At 44.2% G+C, this 24,182-nt stretch overlaps 1 protein-coding gene across 6 annotated transcripts in view; it reads left to right on the top strand.

Moving 5' to 3' along the window:
* Window positions 1-24,182, top strand: part of LOC107219719 (protein Wnt-2) — a 70,503-nt gene that overhangs the window by 38,064 nt on the left and 8,257 nt on the right. For all 6 annotated transcript variants that reach the window (XM_046746767.1, XM_046746762.1, XM_046746763.1 and 3 more), the window contains one exon: window positions 3,995-4,215. In XM_046746767.1, the coding sequence (XP_046602723.1) occupies window positions 3,995-4,215 (221 nt within the window). The remainder of the gene's footprint in view (window positions 1-3,994; window positions 4,216-24,182) is intronic.

Below are 24,182 nucleotides of genomic sequence, written 5' to 3' on the forward strand. Positions count from 1 at the left end.
CGATGCACAACCTTCTCGTCCATGCGGTAATTATAATTTGCATTAATATACAACAGTTGCCGCATGGGTGGTAAGGAGGGAAAATATCGATGAAATGGATGGGTCGGCTTGAGACCAATTTCCGCACGGAATCCAATCTCGATGTTGGAAAAGAAATAACCAAAGAATATTATTACACAGTCATTTGTCACCGCTGTAAATTGACGTCAAACGATCCGATATACAAAACGATTCAAACGATAATTATTCGCGATCTAACGGGCTGAAATGACGGTGATTTTTGCGCTGAAATCATATTCCCGGGCTGCTCGAGAGCCTGCGCGCATGATGAATAAGTATGATTTTCAATTTTACAGAATCATTACGCCGCCGAGGCTTTTCAGCCCTCCGGCCACACTTCCGTATACCTATAGTTATTGATTTCCTCCCAAAGTATTCAGGGTGCTTTTATCGCTGACGGAATCTTGGTCGTATTATTACCGTACGCATTCACCTACCGTGGATGCGTCTGTGGCAGAGAAGCACTCGAAGCGAATAACGCGTTATTACCCTACGCGCCACGTGTGCGAGTGTGTGCTGTAATGCGTTTGCGAGCCAGTTGGACTTAATGTCATGTATTACACGGTGATACCCACCTCTGCTCCGCTTCTGAATATCTACATACGAACTATGCGTCGTCTTGAACGCAGCCAGTACACCCTTGTTGCATCGATGCAACGCGATGTACCGGCTAAAACATCAGGCTTAAACGGAATAACGGAAATTAAATTTTTTACGCTTGAAGAAAAAGAAAGAAAAAAAAAACCAAGGGGTCGGTAATTCGTACCTTGTTCCAAGTTGAAGTAATTTTCATACTTGGGCGTGCTTCGTTTGGCGAAATGTTTTCGAGTCGCTTCGAGTCTTTGCAATGTTGGAATATTAGAATCATTTGAAAGCTTATCGAATTTTCTGACATCCCTAAAATATCTGTCAACGTTTTCTTTTGATACTGGAATCTTGATAAGAATTTTTCATCTGTTACGTACTTGCAAAAATCTGGAAACAATCGTTTCAACGTTTTACCATACCGTCAAGCTTCCGGTTTGTAATGTTACAAGCATTTTACATGGTACTTTTTGGTACAAAATCACATTCGTGAAACAACATATTTCACAGAGCTTAGCGCTGCGCGCGGTCTTTTGATGCAGGAATGAAATATTATCGCATAATTTAGGAATTAGAGGGGCATGTCAGTGTTGAAATTGAACCTTTCATGCGGCATATTTCCAGAAGCTGTATCCAGGCACGAAAGAGAAAACACCGACAGCCTTACAATAACTCGTTCCCAACGTATAATTCACTTCTAATGCGATGATATACCTCGGTATTGAAGAAAATTTCTACTCCCAGGAGTGAATCAATCGTCTCGCACGTTACTAAATAAAAAAACGAATAAAAAAGGAACCTTAAATTCAACCAATTACATATTGTCTTTTCTCAATTCTGCATCCATCCATCGATCGAATTCCGGGTCTGTTTAATGGTACGATAAAAATCTGTATCCTGCCCAATGTTCGACAGCTGACAAACATTCCACCGTATTTGTACGTAGCTGCTGCGTACTTCGAAGTCGGTTGGTGAAGAAGAAGCGTAGGTTGTGGAAGCGGAGCGACCGACACACGGCCGGTTCCTGTCGCCTGTCGTTTCAAATGGGTCGACGCGCGACATTAGCCTGCATAATTGCCATCCCGTAAAGTAAAACAAATGAGTAATTGGTGAGTGAACGATGCCTCGCGCAAACCCGACGCGAACGCGTGACGTTGTACATCTTCAATGCTCGTGGCTCTTGGCTAAGCGTGTCTAATTAGATTAACGACTGACGGTGTGAGCGATAATTAAAGAGACTCCGCGCATATCCACCAACCTTCCACCTCGCTCGTCCAGCCTTCGGTTCTAGTTAACCGACACGAGTTATGTTCCGCGTTTGACGGACAACAAAAGGCACGTCGTCACGGTCGAAATTCCATGTTTTCAACTTTTTTTTGGCTAATCAAGGTGTCGAATAGATCGCGAAAGAAAATTTACGCCAACCGCTACAAAGTATTGTTCATTAGTGATGTTGAAAAATGAAATTCCGGCAAGTGGAGAGTAGGTATGTACATAATGAGGGTTCTGAAAAGGACCCGCTGACGTATCAGAAATGATTACAGCCAGCAGGCACGAGTTTTTTTTTTTTTTTTTCTTTGTCTGAAAAAATGGAAAAACGAAAACAAGGAAAAAGATCCATGGCCATGGGCAAGGCGGGGTGAGGAAGGAGCGAATTTCTGAGAAGCATGAAATTGCAACGATTACGTTACGTCCCTGGGGCGCGTTATTTGCATCGGAATGCAAGCCGAACGCGGACGCGCGGTGGCCCAAACTACGAACCGAACGAAGGCTCGATGACGCGTCTACAAGCAGCGAGCACCGGCCGAGGAGGATTCCTCGTCTTCTTGAGAACCAACGCCCGTTCCATCCGCTTCCGCATCGACGAATTCCTGCTTCAGAGCGTTTGTCGAAGAGCAACGAAGCCTTGCGAATTGTCTCGGTGGGTGTCGAAACGATCCGAGAAGCACAAAGGGCAGCGAAAATTTGCTTCTCGGTAAAACTCTTCGTCCCCGTGATCCGGCAGCTTTCAGGTTTCTTGCCAAAATCGTTTCGACCTCATGGTCGAACGGATGTCGAGACGGCGAAGGTGACATTGGGAAGAAATTTTGAGACTTCCCATCGCTCCCGCGGCCAAGAGGCAAAGAAGGAGGCAAAACTCGACCATGCAAACTGGGAAGAGCCGAGGGTCCTCGCCGTTTAGGGATTTTAATCCGGTGAACGATGCGGTTTTATGGTAATTTCCAAAGGTGATAATCCAGGGTACATAATAGCCTCGGATCGAAGATGGTCAACTTCGTTAGCGCCAGACACAATGGAGGAAGGAACTCGCTGCGGCCACCTTCTCGCCAATGTGTCACTGGATGACTGCACGGACTCGGTATTGAAGGGGACGTCGAGGCACCCGCTGCGACTTGCGACCACTTAAATCCCTGCCCAACCGGGCGCCGTTCGGTCCTTGATTACTTACGATCATTAAGGTGTCCGGCTTATCTGCAGCACCAGCAGCAAAATAAGAAGAAAATGAAAAAGAAAAGGAAGAAGAGCGTGTGCGATAGCGGATGAGTGAGAATTAAATGAAAATTTGAAATTCAAATCAGATTCTAATACTCCCGATGCAGTGAGTAACTCAGGGAGTAAAGACCAATGGAAAAATAAGAGACACGGCCTGACAGAGGTGGCGGGCAAAACAGACGGACGTTGATATCCACAAGCTTGTTAATTTTCATTCAATATCGATACGTTTGTATATCACACGCACACCAAGAAAAAAAAAAAAAAAAACTTTCACGACGTCGACTAATTTATCGACGTTTAGTTGAAAAATCCACTATGTACTCCACCGGCCGGATCTGCAGCTAAAGTCCGTAGCTGGCGAGCCTGGCTGCATAAATATTTCGTTAGCCACCTTTTTCATTTGATCGGTGAACCGCGTTAGCCTGTCCACTGTACAAATTTATCGAACTCTTCCGCTTTATCTGCTTCCAAAGATACCGTGAAAGATTCCAATTTATAGAAAAGGTATAAAGGTACGTCGTGGGCACCTAATTCTTTCCTCCCCGTTAGGAAATTCTTTAACCTTTCTCCTCACTGATCGGTATAAATTTCACCTCAATACCCTGACTAATGTGCCCCCCCCCCTCCCACCGAACGCACGGCGATGTTTTTTCTCCCATTTCAACCGTACAGAATTCTAGACAATCCATCGGTGGCCCCCGTAACTCCTTTGTCTCGGTGTTTCCGAGCCGCGGACAGCAAGATTTCGAGAATCGTATACCCTTTCAGCCGATCCTAGTCCACCGACCATTTGGTAACTCATTAATCGACCGTTATTTTTATTTTTTTTCTCTTCTTCTCCTATCTGTCGCAGGGTGGTGGGTGCCGTTGTCGTTGGCGCGGCTGTTTGCGGCCGGATACCAGGCCTGGCCAAGGGTCAACGAGACCAGTGTAGAGCCGCACCACACGCCATGCCAGCTGTCGGGGAAGGCGCCGCTCTGGGGCTGCGCGAATGTCGGCACCAGTTCAGACACCACCGTTGGAACTGTTCCCACGTGGCCAGCGATCAGGTCTTCGGGCACGTCGTCGTTGTCGGTGAGATAACAATTTCCCGCTTCATCATTTCTACCGCAAATCCACTCCTAAGCGAAAATCCATCGCTTGTTGATCCGTATTTTAATTAGGCGTGAAGGTAGTTCCGTACTTAGATTCATGAGAGAGATAGAGAGAGAGAGATGGACTGTCCGTTTCTCTACGTGACGTAACGTCGGTGGATTAGCCTTAGCTGTCAATCCATACGGTGGACGCAACCGAGTCCACCGCACGGCTTCGAACGTCATTGAGCTTCGTCGTCCAGCCGGTGCTCTTCGACTGGTTGACATTTATTGCTAACTAATTAATTAATCAGTAGGCAGTTTTACGGGTTTTAACGGTTTATCACCGAGTTAGCTATGCAGGTATCTCTGCTCGAATCTTCACCACGCCGAGGATTTACACTATGCACCATAACAACTCGTATCCACCTGTCCAACACCCCATTAAACGTCTTCACCAAAGCTCAAACTCGGTTCTGTGCATTTTCGACTATAATTTTCAACGTAGTATTCCACTCAAGAGTCAAAAGGTAACATCGTTCGAAAGAACGCAGTTATACAAGCAACGATTAATATTCTAGTCGTGGGGTTTTAACCATGGCTTGAAAACTTCACGAGGTTATATACACACAACAGACTTAAAACCCGAATTCAACCTTGCCTTGTAAAGTACTATTGACGTTATCCCGTCAACTCCACCCGCAGTTCCTCAACGTCGCAATTGCGTTCATCACAACACTTTAAGGTCGCGCATTGTACCCGAAATAAGGAATGAGTCGAAACGCTCCTTCGCACTTTCAGTCGAACAAAAGTTTGAGTAAAAGCACAGTGGTGAAACAGATCTGGTGGAATAAATCGGTTTAGCCACCGGTTTTTCGGGGCGACAGGTACGCCGTAAAAACGGACCAGTCACGGACGCTGTAGGGTAGTTTCTGCCTTGGTGTGGGGTGGATGTGCAGGAGCGGCGTAACGCTTGAAAGAATCCGAAAATACGGATGTGGGTTAGGTTGAGGAAGGTTAGGGTGCCGGTGTAAGGTTCTCCGGTACCTTATACCGAAGAATTCGAAGGGATCGCCACAGGGCGCTCTCACCCCTCGTAATTTATCTTCGACCTGAAAAGAGCTGCAGCGACCGGGCCGAAGTGCAGGGACTCGGAGAGCAGAAAGGAAAGGATGGAGGGAAAGAAGAGAGCCTCCCGGTCTATTGAATCGTTAACTAACCTACGAAACGTAACTATTTACACCGCTTAAACCAGTTTCGTTACAATGCCACACCGCGGCAGCTCGATCTCCACGCTTCCAAATATGGATCGGCTAAGCTTCTTCGATGCGGCATCCGTTACAAGTACCTCTAGACTTTTCCCATCGCAACGAGCTTTCGTCACGCTCCTAAGGTGGAATAATTCGAGCGTTGAGAGGGTTGCTCGGAACCGGTGACGGGGATTTTTTCGAAGTGCTTTTCAAGTTTTTGTTAACTCGGACCGTTTTTTTTATCCCCCTTCAAAATTTACACCACGTCTGTTCACGATTTTAAGTGATTACTTATTTTATTCGATCGAAATGCTTTCCGGTATTTTTTTTTTTTTTTTTTTTCATCTTTTCTGCCGGTCTCATCTTCCGATTAAATTAATTCGAGTGATTTCGGATGAATGAAAAATCGATTTCCACGACAAAGCGAACGATCGAAAACGGACGAAAACAACAGTGGACAAAAAGGGTAAAAATAATTTCCGTGTACATTTCGTCGAAACTCCGGATGTAGCGAGCTGGCTGGAACGGTTCAATTTATCCACAGTGAAACAGTAATGTATACTTTCACGGTCGAGGGAGTGCCGCATACGTATTCGTTGGGTTTGTGCCGGTAACGCGATAGCTAGGAAATCGCTTTATACGCCGTACACACAGAGATCGGAGAACGTATCGCATTTCGTCGATGATACCTACCGTAAATACCTGTGAACACTACCTCGGTATATTAACATAACATTCGTGCACCTAGCTGAGATTCGACAGTCGAGTTCGAGAGCGTCAAAAAATATCGGCTTTCCCGCTGACCATCATAGCCGAAAGGACGAAAGGAAAACAGTGAAGAAAGAACAGAAACGGAAAATCTCGAGCCGTGAATAATATCAGCAAAATTCGAGTAGCTCGAGACGGAGTCTTGGGATAATCGGGAGCCCGGCTCTGTCCTCGGTGTGATTCTTTATCGAGGTTGGAATCAACTAAGTGTATATGTGTAATCTTTTTCCTTCTTATTCTCTGAGCACGAGGTCCTGACGGCGACGCTGACTCGACCGAATCTCCCCGGTTCTCGTGTTACCGTTTATGCCGTCGCCTCTTCAGCAGCCACATAATACGCGCGTAACTTACGCTTAACGCTCAAGAATCTCACCGTGTCCGAACGTTTTCAACATTTGAATACAAGTGTATGAAGAGAGAAAAAAAAATCGTTTCGGGGGGGTAAAGAAGCGAAGAAAGAGAAACGGCTGTAAAGTAAAAAAAAAAAAAAAAATATATATATATTCAACGCATCAGCTAGGGAAAAAAATCACCGGTAAAACAAAGAAAATAACAAGCCGAATCACGGATAGGTATTCCAACGTTTTGCCGCCACTGTAACAGCACCCACGCTTATCTTTTGACTCTCGCGTTAACAAGCCGCGCTCCCACAATGTCCACGGAAATCTGAGATAATTTCATATCTTCACTCCGACCCGTAGCGCGACTCCGAAATGTGATTTTCAACAAATTGGACCCTCGAATATCGCGCAGACTCGCTGTTCCAAATTTATTTCAGATTTATAGTTTGTTCGGTGTGTTTTTACAGTGTGAGCTAGGAGTAGTTCCGTACGGAACGTAAGGAACAAATATATCGATAATTTAACTAGTTTGTTAACTGGTATTTCTTGCGCGGCCGATTTTTGCGCGCACTTTTGTTGTTGTTGTTGTTGTTGTTATTATTATTATACGCATCGATGCGCAGATATTGATTCGATGCCGGTTGTATAGCGAGATGAAATGTATGGTAGCGATTTAACCCAGGATTATCTGGATGTTGTGAGTGGAGTCGGACGTGATCCTTGTGCATAAATATCACTAAATACGCGAATTTGTCATCTCGATATTAAGCCCCAGTGTATTAAATCCTTGGCTACGCGATGAAACAGATCCTGCGCGGGATAAGTTGCCGGTGATTTTTCATGATTAAGAGGATTAAGTGGGCCGTGGCGACGCAGAAATCAAAAAACAAATCGAAAGGAAGAAAGAGGATACGAGATGAAAAAAAATTAATTTATTTCGTGCAACTTTCATGTACTTATTTTACCGTGAATTATAACCTACTGGATTCCCATAGAACTAGCTGCGATAGTGAAACCAGATATAACAAACTGGTATACATGTATAAATTCAAGCTTGCTAATAAAACTCTCGTCGAAATCTGAGCTGGTGCAATATATCATCTGAATAAGAGACGCGAACGAGCTGCAGAGTCGGAGGTAAAAATGCGATATTAAGAAGGACAAAGGAAGGCAGAGGCGTTCGGTGCTAACTTAATTAGCGAAATTAACGATGCAGCATCGCTAAGTGCCATAATGCAGGTATGTGGTATACGTGCTTGATATTTTTACCCCTCGTTTAAAACGTCGGTGTTATTCATCCTGCAGGATATTGCGGTGCAGGGAAAACGGCGATTGCAGGCGTTCGTTCGCGTGCGGTTCTTCGTATAAAGTACATCCTTGATCCGTTCTTGCTAATCTTGTTTCGCCACGAGTTGCCTATTAAGTGTATTTATCCTTCCGCGGGAGCCTCTTTATACACTGATTACTATAAGCAAATGTACGATCAATTTAACCGTACGTGTTGAATGATAATCTCGTGCCGTAAAATCTGGTACCGAAATAATTTCGCAATTGTCAAGGGTGAGCCTATTTTTGGGACGGGGGTCAAAAAGTATAATGACTACACGATAGAAGGATCGAAATGTCGAGTTTTCAACGAGTCGAAAATCTGATTCATAAAATTTAACAATATTGAGAAAAGCGCAGTATGTTAAAAAGCCGCAAACAATTGTAGAAAGGTACTAGTATAGAAAACTTATTTTTTGTACATTTCGAAAATCTATTCCACACATTTTCGCATCTTTAAAAATCCCACTTTTTTTTTATCCCGCCGAATTTACGGAATGAAATCCGTTTGGTGTTTGAATTTTTTTTTCACGATCAATCAGAGACACGAGCATGAATCACTCGATGAGGCCGCGTCGCAGTGGCAATTCGCGAAAATTCACCACCGGCAAAGACTCGTTTTTTCCCCAAGCTTTTCCTTTTCTCTCCGCATCATACCGCAGCCCGAGCCAAAAAGAAGCAATCGATTCTGTAACGACCACTTGAAAATCCTCAACGATTTAAATTCGCATATTACATGGTCGCGCTGATGTATATCTGCATGTTTAAGAAATCAGCTATCAAAGATAGAGAAAGAGAGAAAGAGAGAGAGAGAGAGAGAGAGAGGCGAGTCGCTTGTCATACCCAGCCGAACCTCAGGATGTGTGTATTACAGGCACTGTGTGTACCGAACCACAGGATCACATTGATGATTCACCAATTCACAAAGAATAAATTAATAAATTATACCTAATGTGTATACGGTGAATGACTGCTTTGCAGGCGAGACCCGCGGTCGCCGGGCCAGCCGGTTAAAGCTGCGGTTCGATTATTTCCGAGCTGCAGAGCTTGCGTGGGCCATCGCTTCTAATTGTCTAAATTAATTAACGTGATTAAGCTATCCATTACCACGAACATCAAGACCAGTCAGGCTGATTATCTTACTTGGAGATGAATACGCTTACTTTGGTCAACCATATGTATATGTATATACATAAGAAACGTCTGGCAACCGAAACCCATTGTGTTCTCGATATGTAAATTCGACGTCTGGAGACACGAGATTGAACAGCTTCTGAAAACCAATGGAGCAGGTTTTTATTTAATTTTTAATCGATCTGTACATTCGTCGTTCAACCTTAACGATGAAAACCTGCATCCGAGAAACTTGTCTTTCGCAGTCACACCGTTGATATCAACAGCGAACGAAATTCGCATCGCGCAATCTTTGGGGCACTTCGATTCGGCGCAAGTTATCCAATAGATTGAATTCGTTTAAATAAAAGCACCGAAATGCGATAATTTTCCACTCAACTATCGAGCTGGGCGTAATGGTGTGCATTGGAGAGAGGAACCGTCGATAAAAGATTCAAGGACCTCCGGGTTGAGCAGCCTCCAGGAATTATACTCGCGGTATGTAATAATACACGTTGCAGTCCTTAATTCAACCAGAACTGAGGATAACGTCTGGGTCCTTATCAATTTCGTTATTCAAGAATTCTCGTGTTTTTCCCCTTTCCTTTTTGTACATATACGCGCAGCCTGTGCGGAGAAGAAGCGAGTTATCGTTTTTCGGTCCGTTCATTTTTTTCCATCTCCCTCTCTCAGACACAACTTTCGGTCCATTTCTTCGTCGTCGATTTGCTCGCACTTTCGTCGTCTCGCGTAACTGGAACGACCCACACGCGGAATTCGGCCGGCTTACGTACGATGCGTTTTGTACGCACACGCGTCGATGTCGGTACGTAGATACGCACTTTTGAATTTTACCAGCGCTTATACGCGTAAGATACACGAGCAGCATGCACGCGCCTGATATCCCCGGGCTTGATTGGTTATTCAAATTTCATGTGGGAAGGAAGAAGAAGAATGATAAAAGAACAAAAAGTAAGAAGCGAAATAAAATTTGTCTTCCTTAATTTCAACATTAATTAAAAACCCTCCATACGTAGCTCGAATCTTAATATTATTATACGATCGCCGAGTAGTATAACGCACGCAATTTATCGCTTTGCGTCTTTCACATTTCTATTCCGTCTCTTCTTCTCGCTCTTTTTATCCCATATTTTATCTCTCAATCACGCCTCATGCGATTTGAAATTATTACCGCGAGCATCCGCTGGCCAAAATTGAGCTTTAATAGCCAATGTAGCAACATTGATATACAGCACTAGCATTAAATTACATATACTTAAATTTGGAACCGCAACAAGTAATTATTTGCCACACGTGTGTAAAAAAAAAAAAACAAACGCGAATCACTCCTCTCTTCCTCATATTCGATTACTTGAAAATTCTAAAAATAAGTATGAAAAAAAGAAAGAAAAAATAAATAAATAAATAAAATAAAACTACCACGGACAGCTTCGACAAACCTTTGATTCTTCCTTTTCTTCGTCTCTCAATGTATCCATCTTTTTTCCAACGACATAAACATCGGTGGTCATAAATATCTTACTATCAAATTGCGTGTTTCAATTAAGCCTCGAGTCTAGCAAATCGCGAGGACGGGATCCTCGGGCCTCGCGGATCCGCGTGAGCGATGATGAATATTCCGCTGCGGCGTGTCTCGTCGTGTATTCCCCTGAATCGGCGAGGCTAACGCCTCTCGTGCCTCTACAGGTGGCAACTCTACCAGTATTAACCAGATACCAGTTTTAAACTTGGTGTACACTAGCCGAGTGTGTGTAAAAGATAATTGTATCTTACATACTGTGTCGGGCAATCTGTCTCCGTCGGGGTTTATCTTACTGCTAATTTGTACGATAGCGCGTCCCGTCGAGCCCGCTATCTTTCATTCATCAATGAAACTAGCCGATATAAGTAAGCGTGTACGCGAGTCCACGTGTGTCCTCCGGGATATGCAATATTTATTAAATGTCACGTGCTCCACGTCACTGCCTCACGACTCGAGATCTTCCGATCTAAAGGATCCGATTCCGCCTCGTCAACGATCTTTCATATTACGTATGCTCCTTCTCTTTATTCCAGGAGAAAGCCAAGCCCATTCGCTTGATACTCGCTTGTACACGCTGCCGAGATTTATGCCCTTTTTCATTTCATTCAACCTCTCGATTCATTGAAACGAGCCGCGCCAGATTATCTTCTAGGATTCGTAGATCGCTACCGATCGGGGATGCGATCGTGAAACTTCCGACGGTAGATCTAAAAAGTTTGGCATACCTGCTTTGAATAACCTGCTTTTCGTGGCAATCGGAACTCGAATCGAATCGAATCGACAACGATCGGTAAGTTGTGATAGACTCGAACAAGCAGAACTAGATAGCCTGATCATAACGTCCAACGACTTGACAAACAATTCTGGAAAGGTAATTTCTTGTGGACTTAAAACGGTAAACACAATTCTCGTCCGACGAAATTTGGTAAATTAGATGTTTTCCTCTTGACGTGGACCGTTTTAAGAAATAAAAAGAGCCTCGATTCGGTCAAAGTGTGTGAAACCGGCAGGTGCCGGAGCGGCACTAAACGAAGATGCTTGAATAGTAACGATCGGAGGAGGCAAATCGTGCGGTAAAGATACGACAGCTGGGGGCTTTTAGCCCTAACGTAACATAGTTACACATGTTTGAAGCTAAATCTACACAAACGCCACGGGAGGTTCCGTAGGAGCTGACCGAGAGATACGTCAAGGGGGGGAGAGGAGGAGGGATATCCTAGGCTCTTGACCAGCGCGAAGATCTATGACCGAATCTCATTTACAATGCCCACGATACCCCGGGGGAAATGATGATTTATCGATCGGATCCTCCGCCGGATCCTTGGGGCATACGTACATGGGCGCCGAGCAGAACGGAGAACAGCAGCCTCCGTGATTCATTGCTCGCAGGCTTTGATCGGAAAGCCTTGCCCGGTGAGGATCGTCGTTTCGACGGTAGGTTGGTTGGTCGGTTACAACGCGATCGTGCGCATCGTACGTAGCGTGAAAAATTGGAAAATTGTATCGCACCGCGCGCCGTTTCGTCGACGGGTCGCATAATCTGATCGTCTCGATCAATCCAATATTTACGACGCATAAGCATAATAAAGGGATGTAGAATCATTTTTTATCGTTCAACGACCGAAAGGTACGTTTGTATAATATACAAGTACCGGTTAAAATTTCGTTTAACGATTTTCATCTGCGTTTCGTGCCGTTCCTTATGTTATATGTATAAACGTTTCATTATTACGATTATCGTCGCTGTGTAACCGAGTCGATCCGTCCGGCATTTACAACTCGTACAAGACTCGTTATAGAGGATAAAATCTCGCCTCTGGAACTGATCTGTTATATTGTACGGGTATGGTATCTGGTAAAAGCGTGCGGTTGAGGACGTTACGCGCGCATCAAGGGCGGCTCAAAGATCCACAGATTAAGCTGTACCGAACTGTAAGGGTCCACAGATTATGGGTATAAGCCCCTTTAAGCTGTATAAATAAAGTATATAATAAATTAATACGTCACGCCGCAGGTATCCTTATCATCTCGAGTCACTTTCGAAGCCGCGGACTGGCTGCCGGTGATCAAGATATTTTTGTTGAAAATTATATTACATTTTTTATTTAAAGAGAGAGAATTTAACCGAACCCGAGTGGGTATCTATTATATATTTAACTCGAGAGAACCGCGGTTTGCTTTTCAAGTACATCTGATCACGAAACTTGCGCATAAAAGGAGGACCGATTTTCACTCATCAAAAGAATTCCCGCATTCATATGACGCTGCGCCGCATTTCACGGATCGACCCAAATGTGAAACGGAGATCTGCTCGGGCGGTTTTAAACTCCGTTTGTAATTAAGGGTAATGCCGCGATTTCAAGAAGCGAGATTTTAAACTACCGTATACATACATGCGTCTGTGTAAATCGTCCCGTAATTGCTACAAACGAACGAAGCTAATTACACGCGTGTATTGGTTCGGTCGCATAACGCGCCGCGATCTTTTATACCCTACAATATTATTACCGCGGATGCACGATCCGCAATCCGCAATCATCGAGGAGATGGACCAAAAATGAATTCTGAATTATAATCACCGTATGAACTCCCGGTTTTTAATTAGAAACCTTTCTATAATTATATCATATATATTATATATATGTATATACATATGCACGTGCTTGTATGAACTTGTTTTCCCCATATGTTTGCGCAACGTCGGCCACTGCAGTCTGTGGTTATAATATTGTGCAACTTTATGTATACACACTTGGGAATGTAAATTACACCATTGCACCTTCTGTTTATTGTGCGGAATGGCGCGGGCCACTCGACAGACGCGTTTAACAAGACGCGCCGCGGGGTCAGTCTCATGGCGCCCTCCCCTCCGCCTCCCCCCTCCCCCCTGCCGCCATTCTCCTCCCTCTTCGTATCACACGTCACCACCTTCGCGCACCTCAACCACCTACGCGAAATCGCCTCCTCGCGCCGAGCCGCGCGTGCGTATCTGAGCCTTGCATTATATCCCCGTTCAAGACCATTATGTGCAGGGAGTGAATTACGCCAGCGCCGAAGATACGATAATTGAAAAAAGGAAGACCCAAAAATTATATGTTGGAATGAGAAAATCAATTTATCTTGACCGAAGAACGAATATTAACTCCCGATCAGTACTGCAGGACTCGAATGTATCGAATAGCGGCATCTGGTGGCGGAAACCTCAAATGTGACTTCGTATTTAATTATAAAAGTTGTTTTTTGTCATGAAATTTACTCTGTAACGATTTGTCGCAAAGAAATGAGGCGCTGACAGGCTGCACGAAGTATTTCGTGATTTTATACTCGCGTTATTCGTGTGAAAGTACGATCAGCTGATGTCTTAGTCGGACGCCATTTTGTTTTTACCGATACCGAATCCTTCGAGATTTAACGAAAATCGCTGCAGCCAATACTGAGAAAGAGAAAAAAGTCAATGGTTGTTCATTAGCCGGCGAGCTAATCGGCAGGAAGAAAAACTACCTCGATGTTAAATTCGGAGCGCCGTACAGCCAGTTGAAATAAAATGCAAATGGGTCGTTCCAATTCAGATCGATATGGATACTAAGTAGCTGCAGTCAAGCTTCAGCGGGCGCCGTTCAATTACGTTGCACCTAATTGGTTAATTGTTTCTCTATCTGATCGAGTTGGATTATACGATGAAACGGGCGTAGGCGAGATCTTCTCGTTAATTTTCCGTTAGTACAACAGTCGTGCTATCCGTTTGCGCGTGCATGCGCAACGCCGATTGACTCGGAACGTCGGTTTAATAGAGACTGGTTACCATCGTCGACTAATCGTAACCGATTAGTGGTAGGTACCGAAGTCACGACTTAGATGTGTGTGTAGTGTATACGAGTAACGCGGTATAAAGTCGTCTTGATCTTCGTTTCCGAGAGTAAAATTAACCACCGAGTATAAACTCGTGCAATTATACGTACCGCGGCGGAAAAATAATGGTTAATTATACAAACGGAGCCGTTAAACCTTGACTTCGTTTCTGTTTGATGGAGTGGTTGGCTGTTTATCGTCGCTATTCGATCGTCAACGATTTTAAAAATTTCACGACGCGTAGAAGAGAATTTTCGGTTTCAACTGTTTAGTCTCAGAAAAGATGAACGGCAAACTCAGAAATTACTATGAAAGTGTCAATAGAAATAGCAAAATGTGTCGTTTCATTACACAAACGGAGTATTGAATTTGTCCCAAACTCTTTAGCACGTTTTATTGGTAAACATTGAAAAATTGTACGCTCTTGTAGAGGATCGGCGTTTCAGCTTCTGAACTCAAACCTTCTCGAGCACGTAGAATTAGCGTTAGAGTTATCGTACCTGTAATATTTCATTCAACCGAGCAGCAGGTTTGCGTGAAAGAGATCGAACCGTAATTGTCTGTCCAAGTGGTTGAAAAATGGTACTGAAGAGGCTCGTTTCTTGCTTCGCGAACGTTTCTTATTCCGCAAACTCAGTCGCTCCGTGCGAATATCGCGATGATTGAATAATAATTATTTATCGCACCTGCAGATTGCGAAAGTGGAATGAATGCTTAAAATGCTTTTCCCACCGTGCAGCGATCGAGTAGCCGAGGTGAATCGAAAACGAAGCGATCCGCGTAGCGGCGCGTTTAAAAGCGGGGGACAAGCCGAGTGCAAGGAATAAATACGTACTCATATTTGTTCGAAAGTGCGCAGAGGCAGCTCGTTATTGCCTATAGGCCGAGCAAAGCGTCGAAGGCGGGTCTTAGCCGACGGACTGCAGGCGTATTACTTTCACTCGGAGTAAAATAAGTCTTTGACGGGCATGTCTGAAGTTCTTCTTCTTAAACGTGACCACACCCACTTAAACGTCACTCCAACGTGACACGTCCTAGGAGACGCGCATCGCCGATTTCTGCAGTTACGTCATCGATTCGCCTGCGCTTAACGAGAGGCTATTTAACGAGATTTTCGACGGTCGCGATTCGGGCTCGCGAAATTGGACAGCGGAGAGAATAAAGACGAGGGCGAGCGAGGCAGCATCGCCTTCATCTCTGCACATGTGCAGCGGTATAAGAAGGCCGAAGCCCGAGGGCCGGAGCTCGACGCGAACCTTAACGAGAGAGAGAAAGACAGAGAGAGAGAGAGAGAGAGACAGAGAGAGTGAGAGAGAGAGAGAGATACCTGTTGCTTCTAGTAATTAATTGCACCGAGAGCGGCGTAAATCAAATTAAACGACAGTTCGGTAGCCGCGAGTGATGCTGCCGAAGAAATATTTCACGATAAATGAAACGAAGGCTGCAATGCTCATTTACAGTCTGTGATCGCGTCAACGTGACGACCAAAACTCGAATCAGTTCGATGTGAAAAATATGCACACATTTCGGTAAGCTTCGACGATGAAAGGAAAAAATCCAGTTACTACCTGCAAATTTTTAGTTCCCATCTCGGAGAAACGAATAAGTTTAGTCTTCTTTTTTTCTTTTACTTATTTTTTCGCATGCAAAATTATGGAAACTGTAATTTGCGAACGCGGCGATCTTTCGACATGTGATTAGGAAGATGATGATCGTTATCTATAGATGTTGCCGTGTTCTGAAAGACAATCTTCTCAAAACGCCTGGCCGAAAGTCCGATTAGCCATTCATCAATGCGAAGTTTTTTTTTCGACTCGAACTTTACAGAGGCAGCTGTTTCAGTACCAGCGGGAATGACCATCTTTTTGTCCTGCAGGCGTCTCAGGACCGCAGCAAGCCATAATTCCTATCGCGTGCGCAATGGGATTTATAGCGTGGGAAAAGGATTGGGCTGTTGTTGCTTTTTGTCAGTTGCTTTTTTTTTCTTTCGTTTTCTCTTCATACTTGTTTTCTGATTTTTTTTTTTTTTTATTTTCTTCAAACCGGATTAAACCCCATTTGAAATTTGAATTTAATAACGTATCGCTAGCTAGCTGGCTCACCTCACCACATCCTAGCACATTTATTCTATATCTCCCAGAAATATTTCTCTTTCTATTAGCCACGGTTAACTCCCACGTAAAAATGCGTAAGATTCCTTTCTTTTTAAAAGGACGGCTACCAGATACGTTTAGATACGATGGTGCTGTGAACCTGAGTCCTCCTTTACCGTTGATTATTCCCGAATAAATTTGTCCGGCATATCTGTAAACGTTTCAATCGCAATTACGAATCACGGTCGGGCTTGTTTTTTTTTTTTCTTCATAGAGCGGAATCAAGTTGCACAAAGTCCGATAATTCGTTGGACGTGAGGAACGAACGTGTGTATTATACTCACATGCGGCATGATAATGCACAAGCGTCACGAGCTATAACGCAAAGCCACGTAGTTTGGAGGTAAATAAATATTTCGCACCTCGAAATAAAGATCTTGTCGGACAAGAATACAAGATGGAAACACGCTGCGTGGTGGCACGAGGACTAACGCATGTTCGCGAGATAACCTCAGGTTACAACGCGTGCTCGTGCCTGACGTCGAGATGGCACTACGCTCAATACAATGTGTATGAGCATGTGTAAATTTGAACGAACATGTAAGACGTGTGTATGTTCGGTGTAGGTGTAAGTATTGTACACATGTCCGCCCTCTCGGCTGTCCGTCCGTCCATTTCGCACCCACACGGGACGTGAGGAGGCTCAAGGATTGTACAAAGAGAAAGAAAGAACGGCGGAGAGGAAAAAGGAGGAGCTCAAACGGAACCCTTGAAAACCAAGGCGGTGGTGCGGCGAAGGTGCAAGAAGGCGATGGGAAACTCTAGAACCAAACCGCGGTTAAGTTACAAGCGCGTCTCCGTCAGGCGACACCGACAAATTCATTAACTCTTCCTCGGCCGATGACGATGCCGCTCGTTCCAGGCCTCGGACCCTGTTCCATTGGGATTCTGCCGTGGATGGATACGAGACTATTTCAATTCGACGATAAGCAGCGACTTTCGGTTACACAGTTATTATCGCTGTTTGATTCTAAATAACGACATGCCCTGGAATACGAAGTACTTACGAAGATCGAGTTTGGCTTGGAAGTGTGTAACGAGAATTCGAGATACGTGTAATGAAACTGGAGTTTGATCTGATTGTAACATTTTCTAAAAGTGGACACTTCCGGATGTTGCTGGTAAGGTTCTAACCAATAAGGAACCGTTGCGCTGTGCAATCTATGTCAATATCGACGTCAAAAGTATACCAAACAGCTCAAAACTAAAATTCATCTCTAGATGTCTGCAAGTAGTTGACAATTCGGAAGAAAGTGACATACTGATTGCAGACTACGAAAACTATATAATGTTTCTTATGATCGCAGAAGATTTCCCAAAATTTGATTACATATAACTACAGAAAAATTTCATGACTACCGTGTTAATGAAAAAAAGGCAATCGTATGTAATCATCAGTGCGATTATAGGTTGAATAGTGCACACCAAAATATAGTGCATACTCTTTTCGTCCAACTGGCAATGGAAAGCGAAATAAGAAAATTAGTCGCACTCTCTATTCTGAATTCAGTCTTTATATGCTTTTAATACTATACACGTTTTTGGTGTAGGTTATTATTATTGTTTTTATAATTTTTCATATTAAAAATAAATCAAGTAGAAGTCATTTCATATTATTAGGGTTCTGCAGATTTTATGATTACTGTAATCACAATGACGACGATATGATTGCGAATGATTACAATAAAAAAAATTACTGATAGATTGCAGACGTTTTCATGATTACAACGTGATTTCAGTGACTGCTTTAGCGGTTAACCCCTTGGGCATCTAAGTGATGCCTCATGACCCGTTCTTTGGCGTTGGAAAGGTACGATAAAAGTTTTTGGATTTTGAGATACTATCAAGCATCTTCGAAACGTCATTTTGACGACGTTCAGTTTTCCGTTGTATGGGATATTACAACAGCCAATTATCCTGCCAGTCGGTAAAATTAACACTCACGATTATGGAGGCGATGAAGAATTTTAGCCTCAACCTAACGACGAATAACTAAAAATTCAGCGTCGTTTAATGTTTGTCTTCATCATAACGTTGGCAATAGTTCGGTGACATTCTATAACGCATCTTCTTAAGGACCCAAGTTTTATAAACCAACGAAGTATGTACGGATCGGTGATGCTAACAACGAAGAATCCAGCACCGCAGCTCATTTCAATCGACCAATTATCGGTAATTGACGATCACGCTGTGTCGAGTTTCTATTTGTACGGTCAAACCAGCGACGTGCAGTCCGGGTGAAGAGTCCCCCGATGACTGGTAACCCGACAGCAACGGCTAATGGCACCCCAGAAACCTAGCCGGCGGTAACAGCGGGTCCCCATGGATGACGGCTTGCGGTAATACGTGTACGAGACGCGGAGCGACACTCCGTGTACCCCACAGTACATACCAGTTATGAATTTATTACGTAGGTACAGGGGGATTACGACGTTGAACACGAGGGCCCGCTGAGTGCGTTAATGAAAGCAGCGATGCCTCCAGAGTTCCGATCCCGCGATCATGGATGTAACAAGAGGTTCGACGATTGGCTCGTATGTTGCAATTGGAATCTGTTAGCTAAACATTTCTTCACCATTAATTCACTCCTGTCTTTTTCCCTCCAAGTTCCTGCCGCAGCACGCGTGCGTCAGGTGCGTTCGGACCGTTTGCGTTCATCCTCATCTTGTCGGTCTTACTGTTCTTCCGGCATCCTAACGGCGCGATAAGTTTACCGCCGTTGATATCGCTCGGTTTGTTTCGTTCCTTGCATATCTTGCGTAATTCGACGGCAACAAGCACGAGGGAAAGTGCCAACCATAGGCCGCGTTTGTCTCCGCGCGTTAACGTACCCGCGATTTGCCTTGTTTGAACATTTTGGGCTCGATGCTCACCGGCTCATCTATTGGCAATGAGCACACACTCCGGTGTTTAAACTTGAAATATATTTGAACTCTTGACGGACCTATCTAAACTCATTGTACCGGAGGTTGTTTGAGCTCGGAAGTTTGCTTCCCCCTCCAGCTGGGAATTTCGTTTCGTCTGATCCGAACCATGGTCACTCGAATTGCGATTGAAAGGTGCCTAAAAACCTGAAACGCAACGCGGTCCATCAAGGTTTGCCAAAATCGTAATACGTATACAGGTTTGACCGTAGTCGATTTCTCCCTTTCACATTCGTTAAAAAGGACTTTGCTCCTCCTTCGATTCGCGATGGAAACTGCCGTACATCGCACAGCGATGTCTGGTATTTCCGCGCAATTAATGATTAGTGGCATTTCCGTTCGCGGTAACACAACGATGATTCAGCCTCGTTTATAAAACGAAGAAATGTCGGATTAACCGAGGAACGGTAATTGCACGAGCATACCATTTGCCTTATACATGTTTGTGTCGTCGTCGGCAGCTTTCTAGCCCGTTTAACCGCTTCTTCTACAATCTCAATTACATTTTCCACCCACCATAGAAACCTTCTCAAGTTTTTCTACTGTATACACGTATTCCGCAACTGCAAATGCTCGGTGAAATAGAGGCTGCGGTGACTGTACGTGCACGTTTCTTGCACAGTTTATGAATGTCCACCACCGTAATACCTACGTATCGCACATTGCGGGGTGTGGTTCGGATCTTTTCTTCGGCAGAAACGTCACGAAGGCGTTTATAATTCACCGGGTGTTTTGTCCCTGGTCTAGATTCGTGCCGCTGATTATAAAAGCCAGGTAGACGGTGCGGTGAAGACTCTTCATTATTTAACTTCTTGCACGATAGCAATTCTCACTCGGTTACAGCAGTAGAGAGATTCGATTTCCATATAAATCTTTGTAACCCTCTGCAGAATCCCGAGGGAAAGAAGTTATGGAAACCTCTTATACTGCGCGTCATTTCGAAACTGGCGATGACGAATCTTCTATAAAATTACGAAATCACAGACACATACGCGCGTTAGGATTTTTTAATTTTAGGATCCATGGCTGGTGATACATACGGTGGTGGGTAAACCGCAGTGAGGCGTGTTAAATATGCCGGGAATAATAGAGGCGCGAAAAAATCCGTGTAGGTACACAGGTGAAGGATTTTATTACAGTGACGGGAAGAGTCGCGCGATACGATCCGGCTCATTATTTTTAATAAGGTCGCCTATAAAGCGCTAAAATCCATCCTGCGAAGAGCCGGAGAGAATATCGCGCATAAAAGAGGATGAAAGATGGCAGTCGCATGGTGGCGACGCGTTGTAGGTGGATCGGTGTGACGCATCCTCCCTTTGAATTACGGCTATCGCACCTCCTCTGCGTTATACCCCGTGTCTCCGAATCACGGAGTAGCAAGCATAATAATCATCCACCACACGCGCAACGTGCCGCGATGAAATTTCTACCCGCGGACAAGTCTCGGCTCAATTAACGGCGCGTGGATCCCTGACGTCTGACGTCTTTGGGAAGAGCTTGCGGGGATTTCCCGTCACGCCGCCGTCGCCGCGACGCCTGCACGTCTGACGAATCGTAATTCAACCGGAACTCGAGCCGCGGCCGCGTGGGTCGGCGGAAAGTGCATCGTCTGCTGCAGCCAGCTAGCTGAGGCGACGGTGATATACTTGCCCCTGAATAAACCCCAGATTTATTGGTCAATTTGTATTTATTATTCTCTTCGCCGCGCTCGAAAGTCAACCGAGAACCTCTGCGGCCCCCTTCATCCTCGTGCCCTGCAGCTCCAACATTTACGACCTGTTACTCAAGCGTATGGGTGCGATACGGAACACCGAGAATTCGAGCCAAAGATTTTGCTCGGAAATTTTGAAAAACCATAGATTCGTTACCTGGTCCGATGCTAAATCAGATCGCGGAAGCTTTTGTGAAAAAAATGATCAAACTTCACCGTGAATTTATCATATTCTGGGTTACACTCGACTACGGTGTCGGATGCAAATTTATCCCAGAACCACCTTACGGTTCCATTAGGTTGATGAAAAGTTTAACGAATTGTATAAATAGGTACGTACAAGGTATAGTAAATAAAGGCGAGGACGCAAGCGTCGACAGGAAGTCTGTAATTGAATTAGGGGTAGAAAAATACGGAGAAACTAATGAATTAAAGTGAAATAAGGAAGAATAAAATCAAATTGTAAACGAGATGTAACGCGAAGGTGAAGTTAATCGAGTGCACGCATCGCAAGGACGAAGGTTTGAAAATAAAAATGAAGCATTCGGATCACACTAATGATCGGTGAACATTCGAGACAACGTCCCAGACAAGTTGTTATTAATTCGCTCATTACAATTTCGCTGAAACGAGAGACGCGCGATAAATCATTCGAAATATACGGATTGCCGGGGAATTGTGTATACGAGTATGGTGTAAAGCGGGAATTATAACCGCACGGCCAAGCAGCCAGCTGTGTTTCTCTTTCTTCCAACTGGCGATTTACGAGTCCTCTTGATCGTCCCACGTCTGCAGCTCATATTTTCGTCGGAATTCCCTCGTCCGATCTATGCCCGGGAGCAAAAAATTATTAATGCTTAATTGTCCGAGGGGTAAAAATATTCGTTTTGCTTTCCGGTCACCTCGCGCATTTGCGACGTGAAAAACAGATAAACTCTAAACAACGATTGAAATTCAAATATCTGTATTATGGATTGAGAACGAAATCGATACAGACATTTTATGTTGTTTCATTCGTGCGCGCGGAATATTCGGATCCTACCATAAACGGGCCATAAAATTATAACGCTTACCGGTTGCCGATGTGAAGAGTTTTATTACCACTTTAGCTCTAGTCTCTATATCACGAACTAACATCAACGTAACCTCCTAACGCGTGTCCTGATTTGTCCGACCGCCGTGGAACGAATATGATCATACACAGCGTGACATTGTCAGGGCAATTTGTTTATTGACGTCCGTTTCATCGGAGCAGGATAAAGATGAGTGAAGGGGGTCGATGATGATAAAAAATGAATGAATAATAATAGGAGGAGAATAAAGATGAAAATACATAAAATAATGATAAACGAATACACATACCGAGATAAAAATAATGCACACAGCGAATCGAATTAATTATTGAATTTGAGCATATCGGCCAATCACCATAAATAATCGCCCACGCTTCAATGTATACGTACACGTCGGTGTATACAGATATACACCGCACAATGTACGTATAAATATGTTATAATGGCGGCGGCTATCGCCGGCTTATAAATATCGAAGCCCCATTAAAAGAGTCACTTAAAACACGATGATATAAATTAGGAGGGATTCGTTATCCGATCGATTGCGATCGAGATCCGCCCGGCCCATTTTCGGCTATCGGGCGCTTTTTTACGCGTCAGAAACTCACTTCGACCGTCTTCCCATTTATAATCGAACAGTTTTGGCCTCGATCAGACACTCTCCCACCGCTATTTATGCCTCGGTCAGCCCACAACTCGTGCAGGCGGCGCATGCGATTCTTTCGTTCAATGATACAGATCCGTCCTCGACTCGTTACCGCAAATTTTCTCACCTCGGAAAAGTCCCCGTCGCTGAAAAGTATCGCCCTCTGTCTGCGGCCTACCGTCTCTCGGTAGAGCACTGAGAGAAATTTTTAGTTCCGGTTACCGCTCAGTCCTTAGCTATTTTCATTTTTTACCACAATCGAAAAATATAGTTCTAGGTGGAAAATGAAAATTAGTTTTCTAGCTGTTACCGGAAAATCTAGTATCCGTTACTATTCTTTCTCACTACTACCACTGTTGCTATATTTTCTTTTAACTGTTGCGAAAATTTAACGCTCGTGCAAGACTAAATTGACGTTAAAGCCTTGTTTAACTAAAAAAGTAGAGTAAACCGCAGAAACTGATTTTGCGTTGCGACAACCAAAAAAGGATCGACGATAGCGCAAAATGGTTACCCGCACCTCGTTTTTCGTAATTCCAACAATATTCAAACAGTGTTTTTTAACGATACCTGTTTTACTCAATTTTTCTAGTTACTACGACAAATGAAATTTCTCTCAGTGAGTACAGTACCTTGTACTATTCAACCGCAAGTATCTTGTTATCGCGAGATCGAGTGTCTCCCTTCGCCTGGACCACAGCCGCCGCTTATTGCCCCCGGGGGATTTTAGCCAGTGGTGACCGGTCTGAACGCCCGCGTAATTATCTCCTCTTGTCTCGAACCCCGGTGTGGACGATCGCCTCGTTACCGATACCGAGAACCACTGAGAAAATCGAGAACTTTCCGACCAGTGTTGATTTACTGTGAGTCTCGCGGTTTCGCCTTCCACTCATACGCATGCATGCAAACGTACGTCGGCGTATTCACCCTCCAGTGATATTCTCTCAACGCTCCAGAAACTTAGCGATATCTCTTCACTCCGGGATTAATGTAGACGTTCGTATCAGGTTCGCCGGATTTGTCTCGCGACACTTTGGATCGCTTTTAATAAAATAATAAAAATGCAACCAAGAATGCGGCTTCCATAGATTCATATTCTTCTACGCTTGGACATGAATTTCGTAAAGTGACGAGTTAGAAACTGGGATGATCGTCAAGCCTGGTATATTCAGACTTGCAAAATTTCCACTAATATACAAATTGGTGTTGTATTATAAGCTTCGCTGTGTTTTCTGTTCTTTCTACCGCTCTACTCGTCGAACAATTTTAGC

The sequence above is a fragment of the Neodiprion lecontei genome, chromosome 1 (genome assembly GCF_021901455.1).
Source record: "Neodiprion lecontei isolate iyNeoLeco1 chromosome 1, iyNeoLeco1.1, whole genome shotgun sequence".
NCBI classification, from domain to species: domain Eukaryota; kingdom Metazoa; phylum Arthropoda; class Insecta; order Hymenoptera; family Diprionidae; genus Neodiprion; species Neodiprion lecontei.